This window comes from Carassius carassius, chromosome 46, assembly GCF_963082965.1.
Source record: "Carassius carassius chromosome 46, fCarCar2.1, whole genome shotgun sequence".
Taxonomy (NCBI): domain Eukaryota; kingdom Metazoa; phylum Chordata; class Actinopteri; order Cypriniformes; family Cyprinidae; genus Carassius; species Carassius carassius.
In genome coordinates, this window is record NC_081800.1 from 24,608,511 (window position 1) to 24,632,817 (window position 24,307).

The 24,307-nt window shown below is 36.6% G+C and overlaps 1 protein-coding gene across 1 annotated transcript; it reads right to left on the reverse strand.

The window, feature by feature from the left end:
* Window positions 1-252: 252 nt before the first annotated feature.
* On the reverse strand, window positions 253-18,541 carry LOC132129206 (protein shisa-like-2A). Its single transcript, XM_059540715.1, has 3 exons — window positions 18,222-18,541; window positions 12,518-12,654; window positions 253-689 (listed from the first exon to the last, which is right to left on the reverse strand). The coding sequence occupies exons 1-3, from the start codon at window positions 18,401-18,403 to the stop codon at window positions 505-507; spliced, it is 504 nt and encodes a 167-aa protein (XP_059396698.1). The 5' UTR covers window positions 18,404-18,541; the 3' UTR covers window positions 253-504.
* Between the last annotated feature and the right edge of the window lie 5,766 nt (window positions 18,542-24,307).

Genomic DNA, 24,307 nt, shown 5'->3' on the forward strand with positions numbered 1-24,307 from the left:
AACTGGCAACAAAAGCAGAAGAACAAATCAAAAACACTTCAACTTTTGATTCTTGCACTATAGCAATCACTCGATGGTTCAAACAGTGCTCAACGCTGTTTTGAAGTCATTGACACCATGTGCAGGTCTAATCACTCTGTAAACCTTGTTTGAGAAAAAGGTGAACAGCCGGGATTCTAGGAACAACAAACTCTTTGATTGAGTTCAGTTCTGTCTTTGGTTCAGCCTACAGAGTCTCAAAGAGCTGAAGTCTTGATGAATGTAAACGCTTTAATGTTTCTTGCATCAAAAATGCAAACAAAGAGGATTTGTAACATTGAGGCAATTCGTCATTGATTTCAGTCTCCAAAAACTGAGAGTTTGTTGAGGCCAAAATGGGGGAGATTTCAATTCCACACTCTTTCTATGGTTCAAAATGTTACATCAGTCAAATGATGGTTGGATAAAGCCGATGAAAAGACTCCTGGGTAATGTTGTTCATGTCGTGTTTGTGGCTCCAGGGCTTTATGAAGGTCCTTCAACATTGATGGTGGTGACTGTAGCCATGAAGCAGCGCTGGAACAGGCGGTCCGGGTCGGGGGGCTGGTTGTCACAGTCTAGTTTTCCCCTTTGGAAATGCTTGCGGAAACCCTGTGGTCCTGACGGGGCACTCGGTTGACTCGGACCCTCCTGAGGACTGGGCCCAGATCCTGAGAAACACACAACAGAAAACAGACATTTTTATGAAGAGTTTTCTGCTGCTTATCTGTGCAAAACTCACTGGTAAATACAAGAATGCATTGAAATACTGAAGGACGTACAACTTTAAAAATTGCATGCATGATGGGGTCAAACTAATCTGTAAATACCTCCAGGAGATAAGGGATTTTTGATTTAAGACCAGTTTTATTTGATTATTATTTATAAACCATTACGTTATTTATTTTATTTTTTTTTAAATTTGCTTTTATTTTATATTTAAAATTTTATGTTTTAATAATTACACTTTGTGCTTTGACATTTTTTAGTTTTAGTAATATTTTATATTTTTTTTATATAATTATTATTTGGTTGCCAAGGCAAATTTTTTTTTATTTTTGTATCAGTTTTTTATATTCCATTTTAGTATTTTTACAATATTTTTAATTATTTTAATTTAAGTTTTAATAATTACATTGTGGTTTTGTGGAGTAGTATTATATTTAATATTTAGAATTAGCTTTTATTTTTAGTTTACATTTTACTTTTAGTTTAAATTTTAATAAATAAGGTTTGTCTTTTTTATTCATTTTTTTATTTTTAATATTTCTATTTAGCTTTTTATTTTAGTTTTAGCTATTTTAGTACTTCATCTTCATTTCACTTAGCTGCCAAGACAAAATTTCAGAATTTCAGTTTTTTTATAGACTAATATATTATTTATATAATTAGCTTCAAGTTTTCATTTTAATTATAATTTATTAATATATTTTTATTTTAGTTTTAGTCATTTTAGTACTGCAACTAATTCTCAGTTAGTTACCAAGGCACCATTTTTGTTTTAGTTTTTTAATATTTATATTTTAGATTTATTCAAATTAATGATTGATGGTTTATGATGTTTATAAGTAATGTTTTAATTAGTAATAACAGCTCAGTACAATCACAGTAGTCCAAGACACTCAAAATAGTCTGTAATGCGTCATGGCTTATAAAGATAACACACACACACACACACACACACAGACACATAAAAGCATTTAATACTGTTACTGCATGGAGAAATCTCACACTGAGAATGTTTATGAACTATAGCAACACCTTATAAAGACTCAGTGTGATATTTTCCCAGTTTGAGTTCCATGGACTAGTGTGTGTGTGTGTGTGTGTGTGTGTGTGTGTGTGTGTGTGTGTGTGTTAAATATGTATCTGGGCATTATGATGAATTATCAAGAGCTTTTTGCACAGCTTTCAAGGGAGATTTCAGAATTTATAATACAAGACGTAAAAGGTGAAATTGCCTTTTAATATTTATATGCTTAAATATTGTCATGCAATATTATCATTTGTAATAAAAAGACCATATAGTCCCTATGTCAAGAGAAAGCAGGCTGGAATCAGATGCGGGTAAACTCAAGGCTTTATACAAAACAGAGGAGAAGAGTCACGGTTCACAGGTTTCACTCGCAGTGAGGATGAGTAGCAGATGAGTCACGTCTCACAGAAGTACGTATAACCGCCGAACCGGAGGGATGAACAGCTGGAAGCTACTAGGAGCTCTAGGCTTGTAAGAACAAGGGCAGAGGAATCAACTAAACACACTGGAGCCTGAGGAAAAGACACGACAAGGTGAGTTCAAAGAGCTGCTAGATGATCGGAGCTATTGGTATGAATAACAACAGTCTGACAATAGACAGAGGAACACAGGGAATAATAAAGGGGAAAAAATTAGAAGGACATAGAGAACAGGTGGCGAGCAATTACGGTTAACAACGGGGAAACAAGGGAGGCGGGGAAAACACAAACAGGCAGACGCGGTGAGCTGTCAAACCATCCCAACACACACACACCCACACACACACCAAAAAGACAGGTGATTAGCCCCGAGACCCGACACCCTTAACAAAAACATGACTAAATAAAATGAGTTATCCATGCTATTAGATGAGTTATTGAGATATTGAGATACTGAATTAACTATCTTAGCATGTTTGATTAATGGCACCCTGAGCTACAGACCAATGATTTATCCTGAAATCTTCAAGACAAAGTGTCTCCTCAAGCTTTCACAGATCAGTACATCAATCAAAATCCATGTCTGTTGAGTGTTGAGAAAGGATAAATGATATGTTATTTCATGCAAGAGAATAGCTCAATAAATGTCCTCAAAAGTAGTTTCAAATGTGGTGAATGATCCTAAACTGCAATAAATAATTTAATGTAAATTTATTATAATATAAAATAGTATGTTTTTCAATATAATCCAAATGCCAAAGTTTTGACACTGGAATGCACATCATAATTAAATATGCAAAATAATGATGTCATGTGACAACTACTTGCACCATTTTCTTTCTTGGGTGAATCCCTTTTACTTGTATTGTTCTAATTTGAAAGTAACTTTGCATAAAAGCACCTGCTAAACAGAAGAGATGCAAATACTGTGCTGTTATTGCAGTCAAGAAAATCTCTCTGAGGAGGCTGTCAAGTATTCTGCTCGTCTCTCTAGTCTTACGAAAAAGCCTCCTGTTCGAGCACAATTGATCGCTCTGCAGTGCAGACTCTGATAAATGACTGGGAGGAACCATCTTTGATGTTCACTGTATCTTTAACCTTTACGTTTTTTTAGTTTAACCAGTAATCTTGTACAATACATACTTCACTACTACTTTGCTTTAGAAAGCCCAAAATAATGCTATGAATTCAAACTGTTAAGCAATAAAAGGTCACTTTGATCTAAGAGATTGCACAAAAAGTGAAAACGATGAGGGAATAAGAATAAAAATAATAGTTTTAGTAATATTATTTATATCTTACATTTACCAGATTACTCCCTCAATACCAAAAACTCTTCAAAAACCTGTATGATAAAAAAAAATTTTTTTTTCTTTATATATATCTCTCTCTTTATATATATGGTATATAGAGATTTATACAATAGATATATGGATATATTTTCAACCAAAAAACTGGAAGTTTTGTAGGTTAAGAGAACATTCAGAAACAAAATTTTCACAACTTAACGGGAACATTAGCAAAACGTTCTCAGAACACATTTTTTATAGCTAGATCAAGAAAAGACCAAATACAAATAAAAAAAAGACAAGGAGACCAACTGTATAAATGCATCTGCTTGTTCAGGCCATATACAGTACACAAGTTTTATTCCTCCAAAAATGCAACTACATCAGCAGTCGCTGGAGAGATTTCAGCCACCTCTTTTTGAAATTGGAGCAGCACTATATTGGGGATAAATATCACACACACAAAAAAACAAGTATTCTAACAAATGCTGAAAATTCAAAACCCATAATGGATCAGAAACATAATATAAGTGGTAATTTTGTCTTTATCTTACACTCTCAAAAAAAAAAAAAGCCTGTCCGGTTCATACCTTTTCAAAAGTTTTTTACAGTTTTCAAAAAACAATGGTCATTCTCTAAATGGAAACGGACAAAAAAAAAACATCTATTAACCATGACATCATATTTCACAGGAATTGCATTATCCGCTTAAATCAGAAACTCCAGATCCCTTTCGTCGGTCACTCTCGACATCATGTCAATGACCAATGAAATTGGTATATTGCTTATGATAGACCAATCTGCAATTATTGCATCCAGCTGCTGCTGATCACAGTGTGAGTATAATAAGGCAGCAGGTGCAATGCATATCAGCTTTTTCACTTTGAAAGCCAAGCGTTAGTATCGTTCTGCTTCACTGTGTCTGTTGTGAACTATGATTTCAGCATGCTCTCGGAAGCTTCGTGTGTTGGCGAGACGGCACTTCAGCGGTGCTCGTTCTTGTTTCAAGTGGGTTGCGCACTTCAGGCTACACTACCCCCTGTCGTGTTGCAAACAGCCAATTCCCCTTCTGTGCGAGCCTTCTCGCAAAGACACTGTGCAAAGTCTGGGAGGACGAGGAGCAAGTATTGCTAGTGACGCCGTAGTGCCCCACATTTGGACCTGGTTCGAGAATTTTTCCAGGTTTTGAGAATTACATAAATATTGGAAATTGGAAAAGTTGCTGCTTAAGTTTTTATAAAAGCAATTTGCATATACTCCAGAATGTTATGAAGAGTGATCAGATGAATTGCATAGTCCTTCTTTGCCATGAAAATTAACTTAATCCCAAAAAAACCTTTCCACTGCATTTCATTGCTGTCATTAAAGGACCTGCTGAGATCATTTCAGTAATCGTCTTGTTAACTCGCACTCGAATGTTGACGAGCACAAGGCTGGAGATCATTATGTCAGGCTGATTGGGTTAGAATGGCAGACTTGACATGTTAAAAGGAGGGTGATGCTTCAAATCATTCTTCTTCCATTGTTAACCATGGTGACCTGCAAAGAAACGCGTGCAGCCATCATTGCGTTGCATAAAAATGGCTTCACAGGCAAGGATATTGTGGCTACTAAGATTGCACCTAAAATCAACAATTTATAGGATCATCAAGAACTTCAAGGAAAGAGGCTAAATTCTTGTAAAGAAGGCTTCAGGGCGTCCAAGAAAGTCCAGCAAGTGCCAGGATCGTCTCCTAAAGAGGATTCAGCTGCGAGATCGGAGTGCCACCAGTGCAGAGCTTGCTCAGGAATGGCAGCAGGCAGGTGTGAGCGCATCTGCACGCACAGTGAGGCCAAGACTTTTGGAAGATGGCCTGGTGTCAAGAAGGGCAGCAAAGAAGCCACTTCTCTCCAAAAAAAAACATTAGGGACAGATTGATCTTCTGCAGAAAGTATAGTGAATGGGCTGCTGAGGACTGGGGCAAAGTCATATTCTCCGATGAAGCCCCTTTCCGATTGTTTGGGGCATCTGGAAAAAGGCTTGTCCGGAGAAGAAAAGGTGAGCGCTACCATCAGTCCTGTGTCATGCCAACAGTAAAGCATCCTGACACCATTCATGTGTGGGGTTGCTTCTCATCCAAGGGAGTGGGCTCACTCACAATTCTGCCCAAAAACACAGCCATGAATAAAGAATGGTACCAAAACACCCTCCAACAGCAACTTCTTCCAACAATCCAACAACAGTTTGGTGAAGAACAATGCATTTTCCAGCACGATGGAGCACCGTGCCATAAGGCAAAAGTGATAACTAAGTGGCTCGGGGACCAGAATGTTGAAATTTTGGGTCCATGGCCTGGAAACTCCCCAGATCTTAATCCCATTGAGAACTTGTGGTCAATCCTCAAGAGGCGGGTGGACAAACAAAAACCCACTAATTCTGACAAACTCCAAGAAGTGATTATGAAAGAATGGGTTGCTATCAGTCAGGATTTGGCCCAGAAGTTGATTGAGAGCATGTCCAGCCGAATTGCAGAGGTCCTGAAAAAGAAGGGCCAACACTGCAAATACTGACTCTTTGCATGAATGTCATGTAATTGTCGATAAAAGCCTTTGAAACGTATGAAGTGCTTGTAATTATATTTCAGTACATCACAGAAACAACTGAAACAAAGATCTAAAAGCAGTTTAACAGCAAACTTTTTGAAAACTAATATTTATGTAATTCTCAAAACTTTTGGCCACGACTGTCCTGACTACGTTTGGAAACTCCATGTCTGGGCCCTGGACGGGACGCGGAGGTTCTAGATGACTTATCCCAGGAGGTAGTGAACATCATTACTTCGACAAGAGCACTGTCTACGAGACACGCCTTGAAGTGGAACCTTGTTCAACGAGCGGTGTTCTTCTTGCCAAGAGGACCCCCGAAGATGCACGATTGTGGTTGTGCTTTCCTTTCTGCAGCAAGGGCTTGAGCGAAGGCTGTCTCCCTCCACCCTCAATGTCCAGGTTGCCACTATTGCTGCGTACCATGACCCCGTGAATGGGAAGTCTTCAGGTAAGCATGACTTCATCATCAGGTTCCTTAGAAGGGCCAGGAGGTTAAATACTTGTCAGGTCACTTGTTGACCTGACTCTAGTGCCTAATTCCCTACAGTAGGGCCCATTTGAGCCTTTGCATTCAGTTGAGCTAAAGTTTCTTTCATTGAAAACTCTGCTCCTGCTTGCACTGGCCTCCATTAAGAGGGTATGGAACCTGCATGCATTTTCGGTCAACGATTCATGCCTAGAGTTTGGGCCGGCTGACTCCCAGGTAATCCTGAGGCCCCGGACCGACTACGTGCCCAAGGTTACACCCTTCAAAGACCAAGTGGTGAGCCTGCAAGCGCTGCCCCTGGATAAGGCAGACCCAGCCCTGGCTTTGCTCTGTCCTGTCTGAGCACTAAGATGCTACATAGACCGGACACAAAGCTTCAAGACCTTAGACCAGATCTTTGTCTGTTACGGAGGCCGGCAGAAGGGCAATGCCATCTCTAAGCAGAGGATGGCCCACTGGATTGTGGATGCCATAACCCTGGCTTATCAGGCATAGGGTGTGCCCTGCTCATTCAGGTTGCGAGCTCACTCAATTAGAAGTGTGGCGTCCTCCTGGGCACTGGCTCGTGGTGCCTCGCTGACAGATATTTGTAGAGCTGCGGGCTGGGTGACCCCTAACACATTCGCTAGGTTCTATAGCCTTCGTGTAGAGCCGGTATCCTCCTGTTTTCTCACCTCAAACGGGTAGTGGCACTGAGAGGCCCCGGTTAGTGTCGGCTTCCTTAAACTGCTCCAGAGTGTCCGTACTGTAGACCCTGTTGAGATCCTCCATCAGCCTAGGCAGCTGGATGTGGCAGAATGTCCGGTTCCAGGCCTTCATGATGAATCTGTGAGAACCATGGAAGGCTTGGTTCCATATTGAGAACTAAGCAGTACTCGTATGTGTATAGTCCACAGTATAGCCTAAGAGCCCGTGTTCCCCGGCAGACTTCTGCCTTCCCATGAGGGTTTTAATCACCTCAAATTTCTCCATTTACACCTAAACGGATGCTATATGTGTATAAGGGAAGGAGAGTAGGAGGGAACGGAGCGGAGATGCTACGCCCCGTCGCCATGGTTGCTGTACCACCGCTGAGCCACCGGGTCACCAGCTAGGCTCATCAGCGAAAACCTGGTATGCATTGCACCTGCTGCCTTCTTATACTCACGTTGCGATGAGTGGCAGCTGGAAGCAATAACTGCATGCCAATGTGCATTGGCTCTTTTAGTTACACTCGAAGTAGATTGGTCTATCGAAGCGATATCCCAATTTCGTCGGTCACCAACATGACTTCTCTGTTCCCTCCTTCCGGGAATGAGGCTTACCATATGTAACCGAGACGTTATTGTGGCAGACAAAAAAAAGGTCAGAGGAGGCAGAGAGATGAAAAGAGGAAAGAAAAGAAAAACACCCCCTACAATTCTTTTAAAAACACCTTCATGGATGGGGTCTCTTTTTTTTTTTTTTAAAAACTGATGTCTGGGGTCTTTTTGCAGAGTTTAAGAAGAAGATAAAATGAGACTCTAAAGGCCACAGAAAGAGCTGACACTGCAGTTGAAATTACATCAATTATTTTGTGCCACAGACAGAATTGTGTGGGAAACACCAGGATAAATGTAGGCAGTGAGACCATCCTCGTCCTCTCATTCTCCAGCTGAATGAAGGATTGTTTTGCGGTGTATGTTTTAAAAGTTCATTTGTAATGGGTTTAGGTGTAGGTTTAGGATTTCCAACAGTGTATGTGGTTTCTTGTTGGTTTAAGTCAAAATAAAAGTCATAAACTCACAATAAATGATTTGCAATGCAAGGCTATGGGACATTTTAATTGTCCACTTGGCAAAAACTGTCAAAAAACAAGAACAAACAAACTGATCACTGACTTTTTCCTTAGCAATCAATGTAAACACTCATCAGATAAACAAGTCAAACGTATTGATCTCATTGTGATTCGGCACAAGAGCAAAGTCCTTTTGTTTTGCCATCTCTCATTATGACAGTATAAACGGCTCCTATGTGATCTTAAATGTCAACTTAATTAGGTGATCTGATGAAGAGCTGGTGTGCTCAAAATGAGTCTTTGTAAATGTCTACACTTTTGGTGTCATGGTGTGCTGACTATATCTGAAGTTATTTTTGTCTGAGCACCCACTTTAAGCAATTTGCCAGTGATGTGGGTGCTTGTCTTTCTGTTTGCTTAATTAAGTTGACCAACTCTTTACAAATCCCAATATTTTACACATTTCATCTGACTCAGTAAATGAATTATGATCAATATTTGTCTTATTTCTCTCATATCAGATGAGACGGGTCTCAGTTACTGGTAATCCAAACAGCTGTTGTATGAACAAAAGACACAAAAGGTGACATGCACACTTAGGAACTGCCAGAAGTACATAGAATATAATTGATTTAAAATAATACAAATTAAAATTCATGTCAGTACAACAGATATTATCATGATGCTTGCAAACATTTAAGAAATAATTGTGACACATCTTGTACACACACTAAGTTACACAGGGTTCAGAATCCATGCACTTAATGCAAGTGTATATACTGTATAATATATATATATATATATATATATATATATATATATATATATACAGTACAGACCAAAAGTTTGGACACAGCTTCTCATTCAAAGAGTTTTCTTTATTTTCATGACTATGAAAATTGTAGATTCACACTGAAGGCATCAAAACTATGAATTAACACGTGGAATTATATATGGAATTATATACATAACAAAAAAGTGTGAAACAACTGAAAATAAGTCATATTCTAGGTTCTCTAGCCACCTTTTGCTTTGATTACTGCTTTGCACACTCTTGGCATTCTCTTGATGAGCTTCAAGAGGTAGTCACCTGAAATGGTCTTCCAACAGTCTTGAAGGAGTTCCCCGAGAGATGCTTAGCAATTGTTGGTCCTTTTGCCATCTGTCTGCGGTCCAGCTCACCCCTAAACCATCTAGATTGGGTTCAGGTCCGGTGACTGTGGAGGCCAGGTCATCTGGCGCAGCACCCCATTACTCTCCTCCTTGGTCAAATAGCCCTTAATGCCTTCAGTGTGACTCTACAATTTTCATAGTCATGAAAATAAAGAAAACTCTTTGAATGAGAAGGTGTGTCCAAACTTTTAGTCTGTACTGTATATATATATATATATATATATATATATATATATATATATATATATATATATATATATATATATATATTGTGATGAAGTGATGCTTTTGCTGAAAACAAAAGCAGTTCTGTCTTGGCAAAGTTGAGTTGAAGGTGATGGTCCTTCATCCAGCAAGAAATCTATGTTATACATGCTGAATTGCAAGCAGCTATCGTCGGATCATCAGGATGGTGAGAGAGGTAGAGTTGGGTGTCATCAGCATAGTAGTGATAGGATAATCCATGTTTCTGAATGACAGAATCTAGAGATGCCATGTGGACAGAAAAGATAAGTGGTCCAAGAACTGAGCCCTGAGGCACCCCACTAGCTAGATGTTGTGACTTGGACACCTCACCCCTCCAAGTTGCCTTGAAGGACCTATCTGAGAGGTAAGTCTCAAACCACTGGAGTGTTCCTGAGATGTCCTTTGACAATAAGGTTGGCAGGAGGATCTGGTGGTTCAAGTGATTTTGCAATGAATGGAAGAAGGGATACCATTCTGTAGTTCTCTAAAAGTGCTGGGTTAAAAGTGGGTTTCTTATGTAGTGGGGATATCTGAGCCTGTTTAAATTCTGAGGGAAATACACCAGTGTGGAGGGATCTGTTAATTATTAAATCTTTTTATCAAGATTAAATTTTATCTTGCTTATCTTTTAGTAAGCACAAATTGCGTATTTTATTTTGGAAATGACTGATTGTGGACCTCATTGATCTGAGTTCATGCACCTCAGTTTTTGAGTGAACATTGTCAAAATTATCCACACACACACAAAAAAAAAACTTGTGTGAGAAAGAGTCACTTTCCTTTTTCTTACACAATTTATACAGTTTTTTCTGCTTCAGTCAAAGTTTTTGGCAAACATATCTGTAAACTTGTGTCAATATTTTGGCATATTAATTAACTTTAGTACAAATTACTTTGAGTTGAATGAAATATAAATTTTAGCGAATGTAAGAAATATGTTGATGATAATGTGCACAAAATAATTGAAAATAAGTTATTGATACAGTGCATACTTTTACAAAGAACATAACGCCTGTCATGAACAAACACTCGTTGTAATTTAATTGAGATTAATACTGCTACTCAAAGACTAAATATAAATGTAATTTGGCAAATAAAGCAAACTCTCATCAAACAGGCTCACATCAAAGGTTCTAAAAATGTACTAAGTGTGTTATTAAAGGGTTAGTTCACCCAGATAGCAAAATTATGTAATTAATAACTTACCCTCATGTCGTTCAAACCTGTAAAACCTTCGTTTATCTTTGGAACACAGTTTAAGATATTTTAGATTTAGTCCGAGAGCTCTCAGTCCCTCCATTGAAGCTGTGTGTACGGTATACAGTCCATGTCCAGAAAGGTAAGAAAAACATCATCAAAGTAGTCCATGTGACATCAGATGGTCGGTTAGAATTTTTTGGAGCATCGAAAATACATTTTGGTCTTAAAATAGCAAAAACAACGACTTTATTCAGCATTGATTCTCTTCCGTGTCTGTTGTGAGAGAGAGTTCAAAACAAAGCAGTCTGGATATCCGGTTCGCGAACGAATCATTCAGTTCACCAAATCGAACTGAATCGTTTTAAACGGTTTGCATCTCTAATACGCATTAATCCACAAATGACTTAAGCTGTTAACTTTTTTAATGTGGCTGACACTCCCTCTGAGTTCAAACAAACCAATATCCCGGAGTAATGCATGCACTCAAACAGTACACTGACTGAACTGCTGTGAAGAGAGTACTGAAGATGAACACCGAGCCGAGCCAGATAACAAACAAAAGACTGACTCGTTCACGAGTCAAGAACCGGTTGCATCGGTTTTCGGATCACCAGTACTTCTTTTGGACAGTTCGATTCAATAAACCGGTTGAAGAAAACGCTTCACCGGTTCTTGTGCTCGACGTAATGGCGTCATTTGCGATGATTGCCCTTGATTCAAGCCTTCGGTTTACCCGTGCTCATAACACTAGCACAGAATCAGTTCAGAATCAATCACCAAAAGAATCAGTTCGGTTCAGGCGCTCTGTGTGTCGGTCTGCTTCACGCTGAATCACACATGCGCAGTATCATCAGCTCTGACGCGTCTGACAGAAACGGTTCTTGACTCGTGAATGAGTCAGTGTTTTGTTCGTTATCTGGCTCGGCTAGGTGTTCATCTTCAGTTCTCTCTTCACAGCAGTTCAGTCAGTGTACTGTTTGAGTACATGAATTACTCCGGGATATTGGTTTGTTTGAACTCAGAGGGAGTGTCAGCCACATTAAAAAAGTTAACAACTTTAGTCATTTGTGGATCAATGCGTATTAGAGATGCGAACCGTTTAAAACGATTCAGTTCGATTTGGTGAACTGAATGATTCGTTCGCGAACCAGATATCCAGACTGCTTTGTTTTGAACTCTCTCTCACAACAGACACAGAAGAGAAGACAATGCTGAATAAAGTCGTTGTTTTTGCTATTTTTGTACCAAAATGTGTTTTCGATGCTTCAAAAAATTCTAAATGACCCTATGATGTCACATGAACTGCTTTGATGATGTTTTTCTTACCTTTCTGGACATGGACAGTATACCGTACACACAGCTTCAATGGAGGGACTGAGAGCTCTCGGACTAAATCTAAAATATCTTATACTGTGTTCCAAAGATAAACGGAGGTCTCAAGGGTATGAAACAACATGAGGGTAAGTTATTAATTACATAATTATGCTATCTGGGTGAACTAACCCTTTAAGTCCTGAGATCAAGGACTTTCCTCTGATGATGTGTTCATATGTAGAAATAGATCTTTTGTTGAAGCTGTTTTCATACCTGGTGCTCGTAAAGGCAGCCCGTTGTCCAGCCCTCGAGGTTTAGTGGCAATGAACAGGTAGCAAAGCACACAAATAGTGATGATGAATGCTAACAGCACAACAGCAGCTATAGATAAACCAACCAGGGCTCCCAAACTAAAGAACAGAGACAGAGAAAAAAAAGAGACAGATTAAACAGTTTACCTGTGGATCGTGTCAATATCAAATGCTCACAGAAATGATTTTTCCCTCATGTTTTCCCCTAACCTAGTTTTCCCTCGTGTGTTGATTAGTTCATTCTGTTCACCTGTGTTCTGTTTATCTAGTCATTAGTTCCTTGTTTGAGTCAGTATAAGTACTCTACGTTCTGTTCCTTATGTTGTCCGATATTGTTGATGCTACCCTGTGTGTGAGGCCTTCTTCGCCCTGAGGATTACTATTAAAAGTATTTGTTTCTACTATCTTCATCTTGCCTTCATCTTCCTTCCAGCAGTCACATTTAAACACCTTGCTGGCAAACTGTTTTTAGGTCTTATTTAAGCTTAAAACAAGAAGTTAATTATATTATTATTAATATTATTATTATTGCATTTAAATTTCAAAATGGTGTTTATATATATAATTTTTTTATTTAAAAATAATTTATAGGAAACCGATATTAATCTGTATCTATCTATTTAGCTATGTGTCATAACTTATATGTATAAATAATTAGTCAGACATGTATGTTTTAGTTGGCCACTAATGCTGAACAGAAAAGATATCTAATAAAATCGTACCTGTTTTGCCACACACATACACACACAAAACACATTTGCATATTTCTGACTTCAAAAAACCCATTATGTGATTAGAATAAAAGACAATCATTACTTTTTGTAAGATGTTTGGTTAGATTTTTTTACACATTAAAACAACTCCCTTCAAACATTCTTCTCCTCCCCCACAAGATCATGGGGTTGAAAACGCAAACAATTTTTGCATCACTTCTGCATGCCTGAGAGCAAATTAATTGGAGCTTTGAAAACAGCAAATGAGTTCTTACATAAATCAATGAATGTTAATGGATGGTTCACATCAGGGGCAGTTCTAGCATCTCATCCTAGAGAGACCATTAGACACAAAGATACAAATTACCTAAATATACTTAACAGTGCATGTGAAACCTCTATTTATCTATGAAGTAAATATACACAAATACCCAATAAAGCTATAGAAGTTAACATTACTTAGTTAAGACAAGAGCAGTGAGTGATTTTCTTTTTTCTTTAGTTGTTTGATAAACATTATTAACATTACAAATGCACAGATCCGTTATATTGACTTACATCTGATATTTTCTAAATGTGTGTGCCACATTGAGATCTCCTTCATGCTGTCTTGTGCTTGAATGGCTTAAAATTAGGGATGCAACGATTCACTCAACTCACGATTCGATTCACGATTTTGATTTCATTATTTGATTCACTATATATATATATATATATATATATATATATATATATATATATATGTCCTTTTATTATTGCTTGGACAAAAAGCTGCATGTTTCTTTGTGAAATTGAAATATAACACTATATTATTCTGGCACTTGCATATCATTGCTGTTTTGTTGGTTTTGATTGCTTCTAATGTCCTCATTGGTAAGCTGCGTTGGATAAAAGCGTCTGCTAAATAACAAAATTTAAATATAATGTAAAATGTAAATAACAAAACTAAACTGAAATTTGAAAACAAGCCCAAAATCAAATAAATAAGTAACACAAATAAAGCAATCTCTTCATATAAACAATAGTAAGGCTTTTGCCTGTACTTTTTCCTTTTAAATTTAGAGGCAACCAATGGATTTTAAAGGGGTCGTATGATGCGATTTTAAATTTCTCCTTTCTCTTTGGAGTGTTACAAGCTCTTGGTGCATGAAGAAGATCTGTAAAGTTGCAAAGACTACAGTCTCAAATCCAAAGAGATATTCTTTATCAAAGTTCATTAAAACGGCCTGTTCAAACACACCCCCACTTGTCTATGTCACTATGTGGAAATATTTGCGTAATTCCGCCCAAATGTTCACGCAAAGAAGAAGGCGTGGTTTTAGTAACACAGTGTTTAAGCAGTCATGTCAGGGAAAAAAGCAAAAGCACTTTATTTGGCCTTCTGAAAGTAGATGCATTTAGGAATCTTTAAGTTTACTTACAACAGAAGCTTGTCAGAAGGAGGGACTTTGTAGAAAATGACGCGTTTGAGAGAGGCGGGGCATATAGGACCTACAATAATGTACAGTATTTGAAAAATAATGTGTTTTTTAAACATTAAAGCATGTCAACATATTCTGGTACACCAAATACACAAAATAATGATTTAAAAAAAAAAAGAATCATATGATCACTGAAACATGAGCAGTTTATAATCTAAATTAGACTGTATAATTTTGAAATTTGCAGCAAAAAAAACAGAATGATTTGACTTCAGTTTTATGTTCTATAAAAAATATCTGCATGAAACAGAAACAGCAGATGAGCCGAGCAGGTGGCACTTAAAGCGTTTCTTTGGTTACCGCTGTAAACAAAGCATGGCTGCACTTATGAAATTTAATGTGCATTGGCAAGATGAAAAGAAAAAATACCATCTAAACTTTTCTAAAGACAGTAAGTTACCCTCAGACATACATTCATATAAACTCCTATCCCTAATTGAATCACGATTTGTTTAGCATCTCAACCAATTTGAAACCTCACATATTTGAATCATTACATCCCTATTTAAAAGCACTTAAATGTTTAAATTGACAAGACTTAAAACACGTGAGAATGGTAAACTTTCTTGAGGAAGCAGCACTAGCCCAGTTGTTCAGATAGCTGATTATAGTTTCAGGGGGGGCTGAGATGACAGCTGAAGCCCACTTAAAAAAGGGTCCAGAACCGTCTATTTCACATTATTTGGAATGTAAAAGTTTCCTGATCAGCGGAGCTCACCTTCAGAGAAATTGTAATTAAATAGCTGCAGTGGGTATTTTAGAAAACTTCACTGATAAAGAGACAAACTAACACTGAATCGCTCATTAAAGGTGAAGAGTGTCATTTCTGCACCATCAAAACTTAGATCCATGCCATTTTTAATTGAGCATTGAGTGAGAGAATAGATAAATCTCTGTGTTCATTAAGATTACAAAGCAGAATATTTTGGTGGGTCATTTAGACAACCAATAAAGAGACATACTAACAGTGCATCACTCAGGTGAAGTGTGTCATTTCTGCACCAGCAAACCTTGGATTTACACATTTACACAAAAAATGGTATCTGATCAGTGCAGGGTTCTTTGGGAACCCAAAATGGTTCTTTTAGCTCATTGCTACGAAGACTTCCATTTGGAACCTTTATTTCTATGGATCAGAGCTTAAGGTCCTCATCACACTCTCTTAAAACTCTATAAAACTCTAAGAGGGCAGCATGAGCAACCTCATGTATGTGAATCACATTTACAGAGTGCCTACAGACTTCTCTGAAATGTCCTGCTGTTAAATTTCATGTCACGCTGAAATATGAAGAAAAGAGTCATCATTGAGTTCCCTGTGAGAGCGATGAAGATGACTTGACCTAATCACCTGAAGATCAGTAGCAGCCACAATAAGCAGCACTAGACAGTTTTAATTGACCATGAGTGAGAGGAAAGATACATCTCTGTGTTCATTTAGATTGCAAAGCAGAATATTTTGGCTTTGTATCAACGATAATATATCTTTTAATTTGCAAAAAGCATGACCGAAGCCTCGCAGAAACACATTCAGATCATTTTTCACCCAAAAATAAAAATAAAAATGGAAATTAGGCCTACTTTTTGTTTTGCATGACAAATGGAGAATGGGAAATTTTGCATTCAAGTCATGAAGATTTAGAAGGGATGTGATTAACTGTCATGTAACTAATTTCACAATGAAAAAAAAAATATGGACATAAAACAGGCTTCATTCTTGTATAATATCATCATCTTGCCGTTTTCATTAGATTTTTGGGGTGAAATCGACATGTTCTCATCAGGAATTGTGAGATACATGAATATTTATAATGAATGCAAATTGTTGCCCTTATCATCCCTCATCAGAATATTCAAGAACCACACATTTCTTAACCGAACATTTTTTAACTGAAGAAGTGACTGTTTACTTTTGTCTTCCTATTATCAAACACTTTTTTCCTGTTTAACACTGCTGTCAGAATCTGTATTGTATAAGGCACTTTATAAATAAGGGTGACTTGACTTGATTTCTGCCATTTGTGACGTAAATTGCAGCTTTAAAGTTACTGTAACAGTTTACATAAGAATGGATGTGCACTATGTACATGCAGTTCTTGAACCTTAAACTTTTATTCTGACTACTGACATTGATAAATGAAGCAATTTGCATGAATTATTTACTCATTTCAATACAGTTTAATCTGTCAGTCAATGCTCTGGAATTAATACCATAAAATCAATGCGTGCTCCATGACAGCATGTCTTCACGTCTTATTAGATCATTATTAAGTTCCTGTGCAGAAAGTGATCATCGAATTAAAACCTGAAGTGTGATCGTACCACTTAACGGAAACTTTTTGCTGAGATTAATGCCACATCATATAAGCACTGATGAACCTTGATGAAGAGCTCTTGTTCTACCCTGTAACACTGTTCTCTCATCAATCAACAGTTAAACCCATTACATGGCTTACTAAGCATATATATGGTTGTCTTGTGAAGATCTGTTGTGTTGTGTAAGAGCATATAATTTCTGAAAATCCTGTTCTTAAAAAAATCTAAACATGCTTAAAACAAGATTACTTTACCTGAGAAGCAGATTACAGTGTCAGTTTCTCAGCTTCTCTGGAAATTTTTTTACTGTTTTACTGCTTTTTCTTCACTACCTTTTGCCCTACAATTTTTCCATCTCAGTGTTCGTTTGTCAACATGTTTTTTGTTGTTGTTGTTTTTAAATATCAAACAATGTTTGTCTTGAGAAGATCTGTATTGTTTTTCATCATAGCTCTGGGAAACACTGCATTTTATCTTTCTTTATCTTTATCTTTCTTTGTTTTGCAGAATATTTTTTATCCGTATAACAAGTGAATTCATATAATGTCAAGAAATCACTATTATGCACTTGTACAATGGCTCCTGAAGCCATACAAAAAGCTGTGTGTGATGAAGAGAACAAGTCTCATTATTCAGTCATTTTTCTCTGAAAGTCATGCTGTGGATAATGAAGACATGTATGAATGAGACTGACAAGTTTTACTGCAACTATGGCCTTAAAAGGCTTGAAATAGAGAAAGAGCATTTTTAATTTGTCTTTTTCTTAGCTTGACATTATAAATGACCACTGTTTTGTGTTGTGTTGAATGGAACATATTTATCTTCCTATGTGTTCAAGAAAAGAATATTTAATGAATGCATTAAGGGCACATTTTAATTTTAAATACTGAATTTTTTTAAAAAAAATTGAGCTTTAGTTTATTATTTAGATTAATTAGATGATAAAGTGTTTTTAAAATATTTTTTATAAAAATGTAGGCTACCATTATTCTTTCAAAAAAAAAAAAAAACCCACAAACAAACAAACATTTTTTGTCGTATTACGTTTTCTTTACGCGGTGACTTTAAAGTTTAAAGAGCAACTATATTTAATATACAGTAGAATAATGGTTTTAAATTAAGTATCAATAACAAAATACACACAATCTCGGTGTCTTACCTGAGCCACCACATATAGCCATACTCATAAGGGAAAAAGCTGTTGGGGTCGTCGCAGCAGTATTTGACGTCATTGAACCCGCAGCAGAAGATCGCGAGCGAGTCGCTGTCGTGTTTGGGGCACGTGAAGCCGCTGACAAACACGTTCTCCGCGTTGTAATATCCCGAACAATCCGCGCTCATGCTGGCCGAGACTCGAACCCTAAACCCGCCACCTGTTGAAGTCTGCAAACCCTTATAACATCCTCTGGAGTCTCATTAGCCGACTGAGCGTTACTCCAGGCAGTGTAACAGTGATGTGACGACTGCCACAGATGCGCGGACATCTCTCTCTCTCTCTCTCTCTCTCTCTCTCTCTCTCCCTCTATCTCTCTCTCTCTCAAGACGGTCAATCACTTTGTCGCTCTTGTATCCACTCTCACTTCCTCTCTTTATTTAGGCAATATTTATTTGTCATTCACACAAACACTGAACACCATCATGGTAACACATGATACTAAAACAATGCAATAAACATTCATTTAACAACATAAGATGAAAAATACAATCCCTATTGAAGAAACAACCCCTACTTAAACAAAACGAAATAAAACTATCAAATGTGAAATACTGTATAACACAGGGAATTCTGGTAATGTGAATAAACTTTTTAACACTGTAAATTATATTATTTTGTAATGTTTTAATTTTATATAACCCTTAAATTTCATTAAAGGGGTCATTATATTGCTAGAAGAACATTATTTTGTGCATTTTGTGTAATGAAATGTGTTTATGTGGTTTAAGGTAAAAAAAAATCCACATACTATATGTCGTTTCTCCTCTATGCCCCGCCTTCTAAAAACGCGTTGATTTTTACAAAGCCGATTTTAACATCGGTCTGAAAAGCGAGGTGTGCTCTGATTGGCCAGCTATCCGGTGCATTGTGATTGGCCGAATACCTCAAGCGTGTGAAGTAAATGTTACACCTGTTTTTAGGTGTTGAGCAGTGGTTCTCAATTCTAGTCTTGGCGACCCACAGCTCCGCATATTTTGCATGTCTCTTTTATTTAACACACCTGATTCAGAAAAACAGCTAGAAGAGAGCTCCATGCATGAACTGTGTTCTGATGTTCAGGGTCCCTACACAGTGTTCATTGCTCCGAGCTCCACTTTATGGTCGAAATGAGCAAACATCTGAAGTGATAAGAGGAACACACAAAATGTAGGACTGCAATTGAGAAGCACTGTTCTAGAGAGACGTAACAGCACAAGTAAGAATGTCAGAGCATCACTAAAGTTGCCTTACTACAATAATCATTCAGACTGCTTTTTCTCTCATTATATTACACTATTAATGTCCTCTGACAATTTGCAAACACTGTCTATGCGATGTGCATTTGCAGTCTTGTCAAAGAGAAGAAATGCAAGGCAATTTGTTTCCATGTTTGATGGTGGTCTAACTCTCATGCACACAGTGCAAGAAGTTCTCAATAAAGAAATGCATACCATTTTTCAATAATTGAAGTTTTGAACAAAACGTTGTATGTACTTGCTCAAAATATCTACACAATTTATTGTTGTTTTTACATAAAAAATCGTACATTTTCTTCAAATACTCACAGCCTCGTGTTATCCAGTGAAAGTTGGACTGTAGGTGGTTTGTGAATCAAGATGAAGGATTTTGTGCTAAAACGATTATGTGATTTTTCCTCCTCATATTTTCTTGTGTTTGTATGTACCGGTTTTAATACTGATGCTGCATTGTTTTCCCCTAAAGACCAGTGCTTGAAATGGAAAAAAAGAAGATTGCAAAAGCCTGCTTCTTTACATTTTAAGATATTATTTTTGTTATAAATTACTAATTCAAATTTGTAATCAATAATTATTAATTAATATTCTACTACTCTGCACGCCTCCCTTGACATGCTCTCGTGCCCTACACACTCCGCTTGCATTCATTCACGTGATTGGTCGATATGAGAGGTGATCCCGCCTGGGTGGTGTGATTCATATAGTGTCCTTTCTAACCATATAGTGGATCATAATCACCCAGACCCTGACGCTTTTACTCTGAGTACTGTCATCATGTCATTGCAGGTACTCTAAAGGATAAAATATGGTCCACTTGAAGCACTGCTAAAGACCCAGCTACATGCATCCAGATGCCTGAAGCTGATGCAGTGTTGCCACAGTAACATGGCAGAGTCCAGAGCTTCAGGTCTGCTTCCACACTTCCATCCAGAGGAATATGAGCCCAGGTTCAACTCAATAATAATACCCTTTTCACCTAGGCAAGTATAGGTCTCTCGGTCATGTAACATATTTATTTTTGTCAACAATGCATGCTGACAGATAAGATATTTTTACTCATGGACCTGCCTGAGCTCTAATATTTAAGTTCTACTCCATCTAAACCAGTCAGTTGCGCTGTTGGACACATTTAATTAGAAGAATGTAGAGTAAAAAAGAACAAAATAATAAGGATCAGCAAGGGCATGGTGAGGATGACAGTGGATGAACCTAAGCAAATAGCATGCAAAATAAGGAAATGTTTGTCAGCAAAAAGGACAGACCATTAACATCATGTTAGAACAACAGGAAAGAGCGAGTGAGTGGAGTGATTCAAACTCTCGAGAGATGTTGACGATGTGACCTTGTGTTCAACCTCTGCTTTTACTGAATCATGTCACTACAAGCTCTTAACATGCCTTTTCAAAACAGAAAGTGTCTTTCTGAATGCCTTTTCAGCTGATCCGAAGGACTGTGCTGGATAGACTCAGCAGAAGGACAGGGAAAGCCCATTTCAGCTTTGTGCCTCTCATACACTGCATGCCAAATGACATCAAAGATGCCTTTGAAGGGACAACATTTGATGTTTGTGGGGGCAAAAAACAAATAATTTTTTTGTTTTAACAGTCAACACGAAATAAAATGTAAGCAAATATCTCCTTTATTATATTTTTTATATGCAGATTAAATAAGGAATATTTTGTCTCCTGAGGCCACAGGAGGGCGCAATGAGCAAAATGATGAACTGCATTGAATTGTTTATTCAATGCAATTAAATAACGACTTCGCAAGTGTATAAACTAACATTTATAAATAAAAAATAATTTCGCATAAACACTAAACCTAAACCTATTTATGCATATCTTAATACATGGCATAATCTCACAGATTGCGTTTAAAAACATATGACAGGGCATAGTGGAATGGAATAAAATCCACACAAATTTTTGAGACATGTTTCCTAAAAGTTTAACCTCTTTTAACTTTACATGGTTTTCAATACATATCTTGTGTGAAACGTGAGTGCAAGTCATGGGCTAACTGTTTGTATCAAAAAAAAAAAAGCACGCAGATTAGCCTACTCGTTATGTAAATGGATTGGTTTCGGTTTGAACCTAACCAATATATTCTCTACATTGAGCTTCTGTGTTTCTTTAATACTTTGAATGAAAAACGCAGCAGCGGCACATCTCGTGATTTCAACAAGATAGTTTAACAAAAACATTCAAATTCAACTACGACTCTTACATCATCTCGTGCGCCAATGATAAGGCTATTTAGTGTATTTGGTGAAATGATATGCGTTTATGCGGTTTAAGGTAAAAAATTTAACCCTTTCACGCATGAATTATGAGAACCTCAGTCAGGATTTTTTTCCTATGTGTTTTTATTGCTCTTAGGGCATGAAAAACAAGAATTGATTTTTATTTAATTTTTTTACAAATTTTTCAAAGAGATCTTCAGATGTCCACTTGAGTGGACAGCATGCGGTTGGTTTAAACTGAAGATATACTGTATTAAATATAAGACAATAATCAAACAGATAAAGTATGTGAATTTAACAAACTAATCAATGCAATTATATCAAATAATGTGAAAACTATAAAATATATGCAAAAAATATAAATGCAAAATATTGCAATGGCTTCATACAACTTCATACAAGTTGCACTTCGTGTATCTATGATATCAGAACATGAGGACGTGATTCCATCAGAATTTTCTACAGCCTGTCAAGGTACAACTGTGGAAACCACTCAGATGCTCCCTCCAGTGCACCAGAGTATGGAGATTTACCCTCATTAGCTGATAATTATGATTATGTTCAAGATGGACATGCACATTTCTATCATAGCCCTCCTCTGAGAAAACCTAGCGATACGTTTTTTCAATCTCATCTGAAATGATCAGTGTTGGGGGTAACGCATTACAAGTAACATGCATAACCAATTCAGATTACTTTTTTGATGTTACAAGTACAGTAATGTGTTACAAGTAACATGCATTACCTAATCAGATTACTTTTTGATCTAACAAGTAATTAACTACAAGTAATGTGCATTACCTAATCAGATTACTTTTTGATGTAACGAGTAAAGAAACGCATTACAAGTAACATGCATTACGTAATCAGATTACTTTTTGATGTTATGAGTAAAAAAACGCATTACAATAACGCACATTACATAATCAGATTACTTTTTGATGTTATGAGAAAGGAAACGCATTACAAGTAACATGCATTATGTAATCAGATTACTTTTTGATGTTATGAGTAAAGAAACGCATTAAAAGTAACATGCATTACGTAATCAGATTACTTTTTGATGTTATTAGTAAAAAAACGCATTACAATAACATGCATTATAAAATCAGATTACTTTTTGATCTAACAAGTAAAGTAATGCATTACAAGTGTCATACATTATGTAATCACATGACTTTTTTCGATGTCAATGAAAATTACATTCTAATAATACAAATACATTTATTTACAGTAGAAAAAGTCAATGCATATTAAGTTTTTAAGTTTTAAATTTCAAAAACAATATTCACATTATAATTATGAATTGTAGCTGAAATATAGCCATTGCATGCATGATGTCCACTACAGTGGACATGTGATTAATCAGAGTTTTCTCTCAATCTAAAATCAAAACTTGGAACATTTTACTGTGATATGACTCATTAGATATTACTTTATGCTGCAATATTTTTTTTACCTACAAGAGTCTCCTAGGATAGAAGGAATGGGTGGATATTCTGGAGCAACTTGGCATGTCTGACTGACCCTTGGCCATCTTGGTTTGGAGGGGGAAAAAATCGAAACACAAAGGCTTGCCACTTGGTTGCAATTTATAGGATGATGCACCAGGGTCCAATGAAGAGATTGATGTGCAACTTTGCCATAAAAACCCATGCAAATTCAAGAAAATGCTTTTTTAATAGCTGTCCACTGTAGTGACCACTATGCGTGAAAGGGTTAAAATAAAAAAAACTACTTTTTTCACTGTAACCCACCCCCCTTTAAAAAGGTGCTCAAGAAGGAAACACGATGCATTAAGGGCCAGGGGTGAAAGCCTTTGAAATTTGAAGATCAAAGTAAATTGTAGCCTACTTAAATTGTGTTCTGGGAAACATGCAACATGCAAGTATCTTCTGCTACTTCCGAAGGGCAGTGTAGAAAAAAAAAAAAAAAAAATATATATATATATATATATATATATATATATATATATATATATATATATATATATATATATATATATATATATATATATATATATATATATATATATATATATATATATATATATATATTCTTTCTGTTCAAAAGTTTTCACCCCCTGGAGCATCAGTGTATAATATTGAGTCCCTCAATTGTCCTCATTGTGAAAAGATGGATCTCAAAATTATACAGTCACTGCTGGAAGGGTTTCAAATATGCTGAAAAAAAGGGTTAAAAAAGTTTCTGGACAACTGAAGAACCTGAAGAACAGAGCTCAGCTCAGTTTAACTGTTCAGAACAAACAAGGGACTCATGAACAACCATCAAAAAAACACAAACCACAAACAGTTTAAGAACCAACAGTTTACAAACTTTTGAATGGGGTTATTTTAATAATTTCTAATATTCAAATAATTTCAAATAAAATAAAATTTTGTTGTGGACTAAATGTAAACATCTTTTATGTACAATATCTTACTCAGGACAGTACTAAATGAAAAATAAATAAAAATGCATTTTGTATGATCTCTCTTATTTTGTTAAAATTATTCAAATGTTCACAGATTCTACAAGGGGTTCCCAAACTT

Coding starts and splice junctions, on each gene's coding strand:
- LOC132129206 (XM_059540715.1), bottom strand. CDS start 18,403: ATGAGCGCGGATTGTTCGGGATATTACAACGCGGAGAACGTGTTTGTC. Junction 12,655..18,221: donor GGCTATATGTGGTGGCTCAG/GTAAGACACCGA, acceptor TCTGTTCTTTAG/TTTGGGAGCCCTGGTTGGTT. Junction 690..12,517: donor GCTGCCTTTACGAGCACCAG/GTATGAAAACAG, acceptor TGTGTTTCTCAG/GATCTGGGCCCAGTCCTCAG.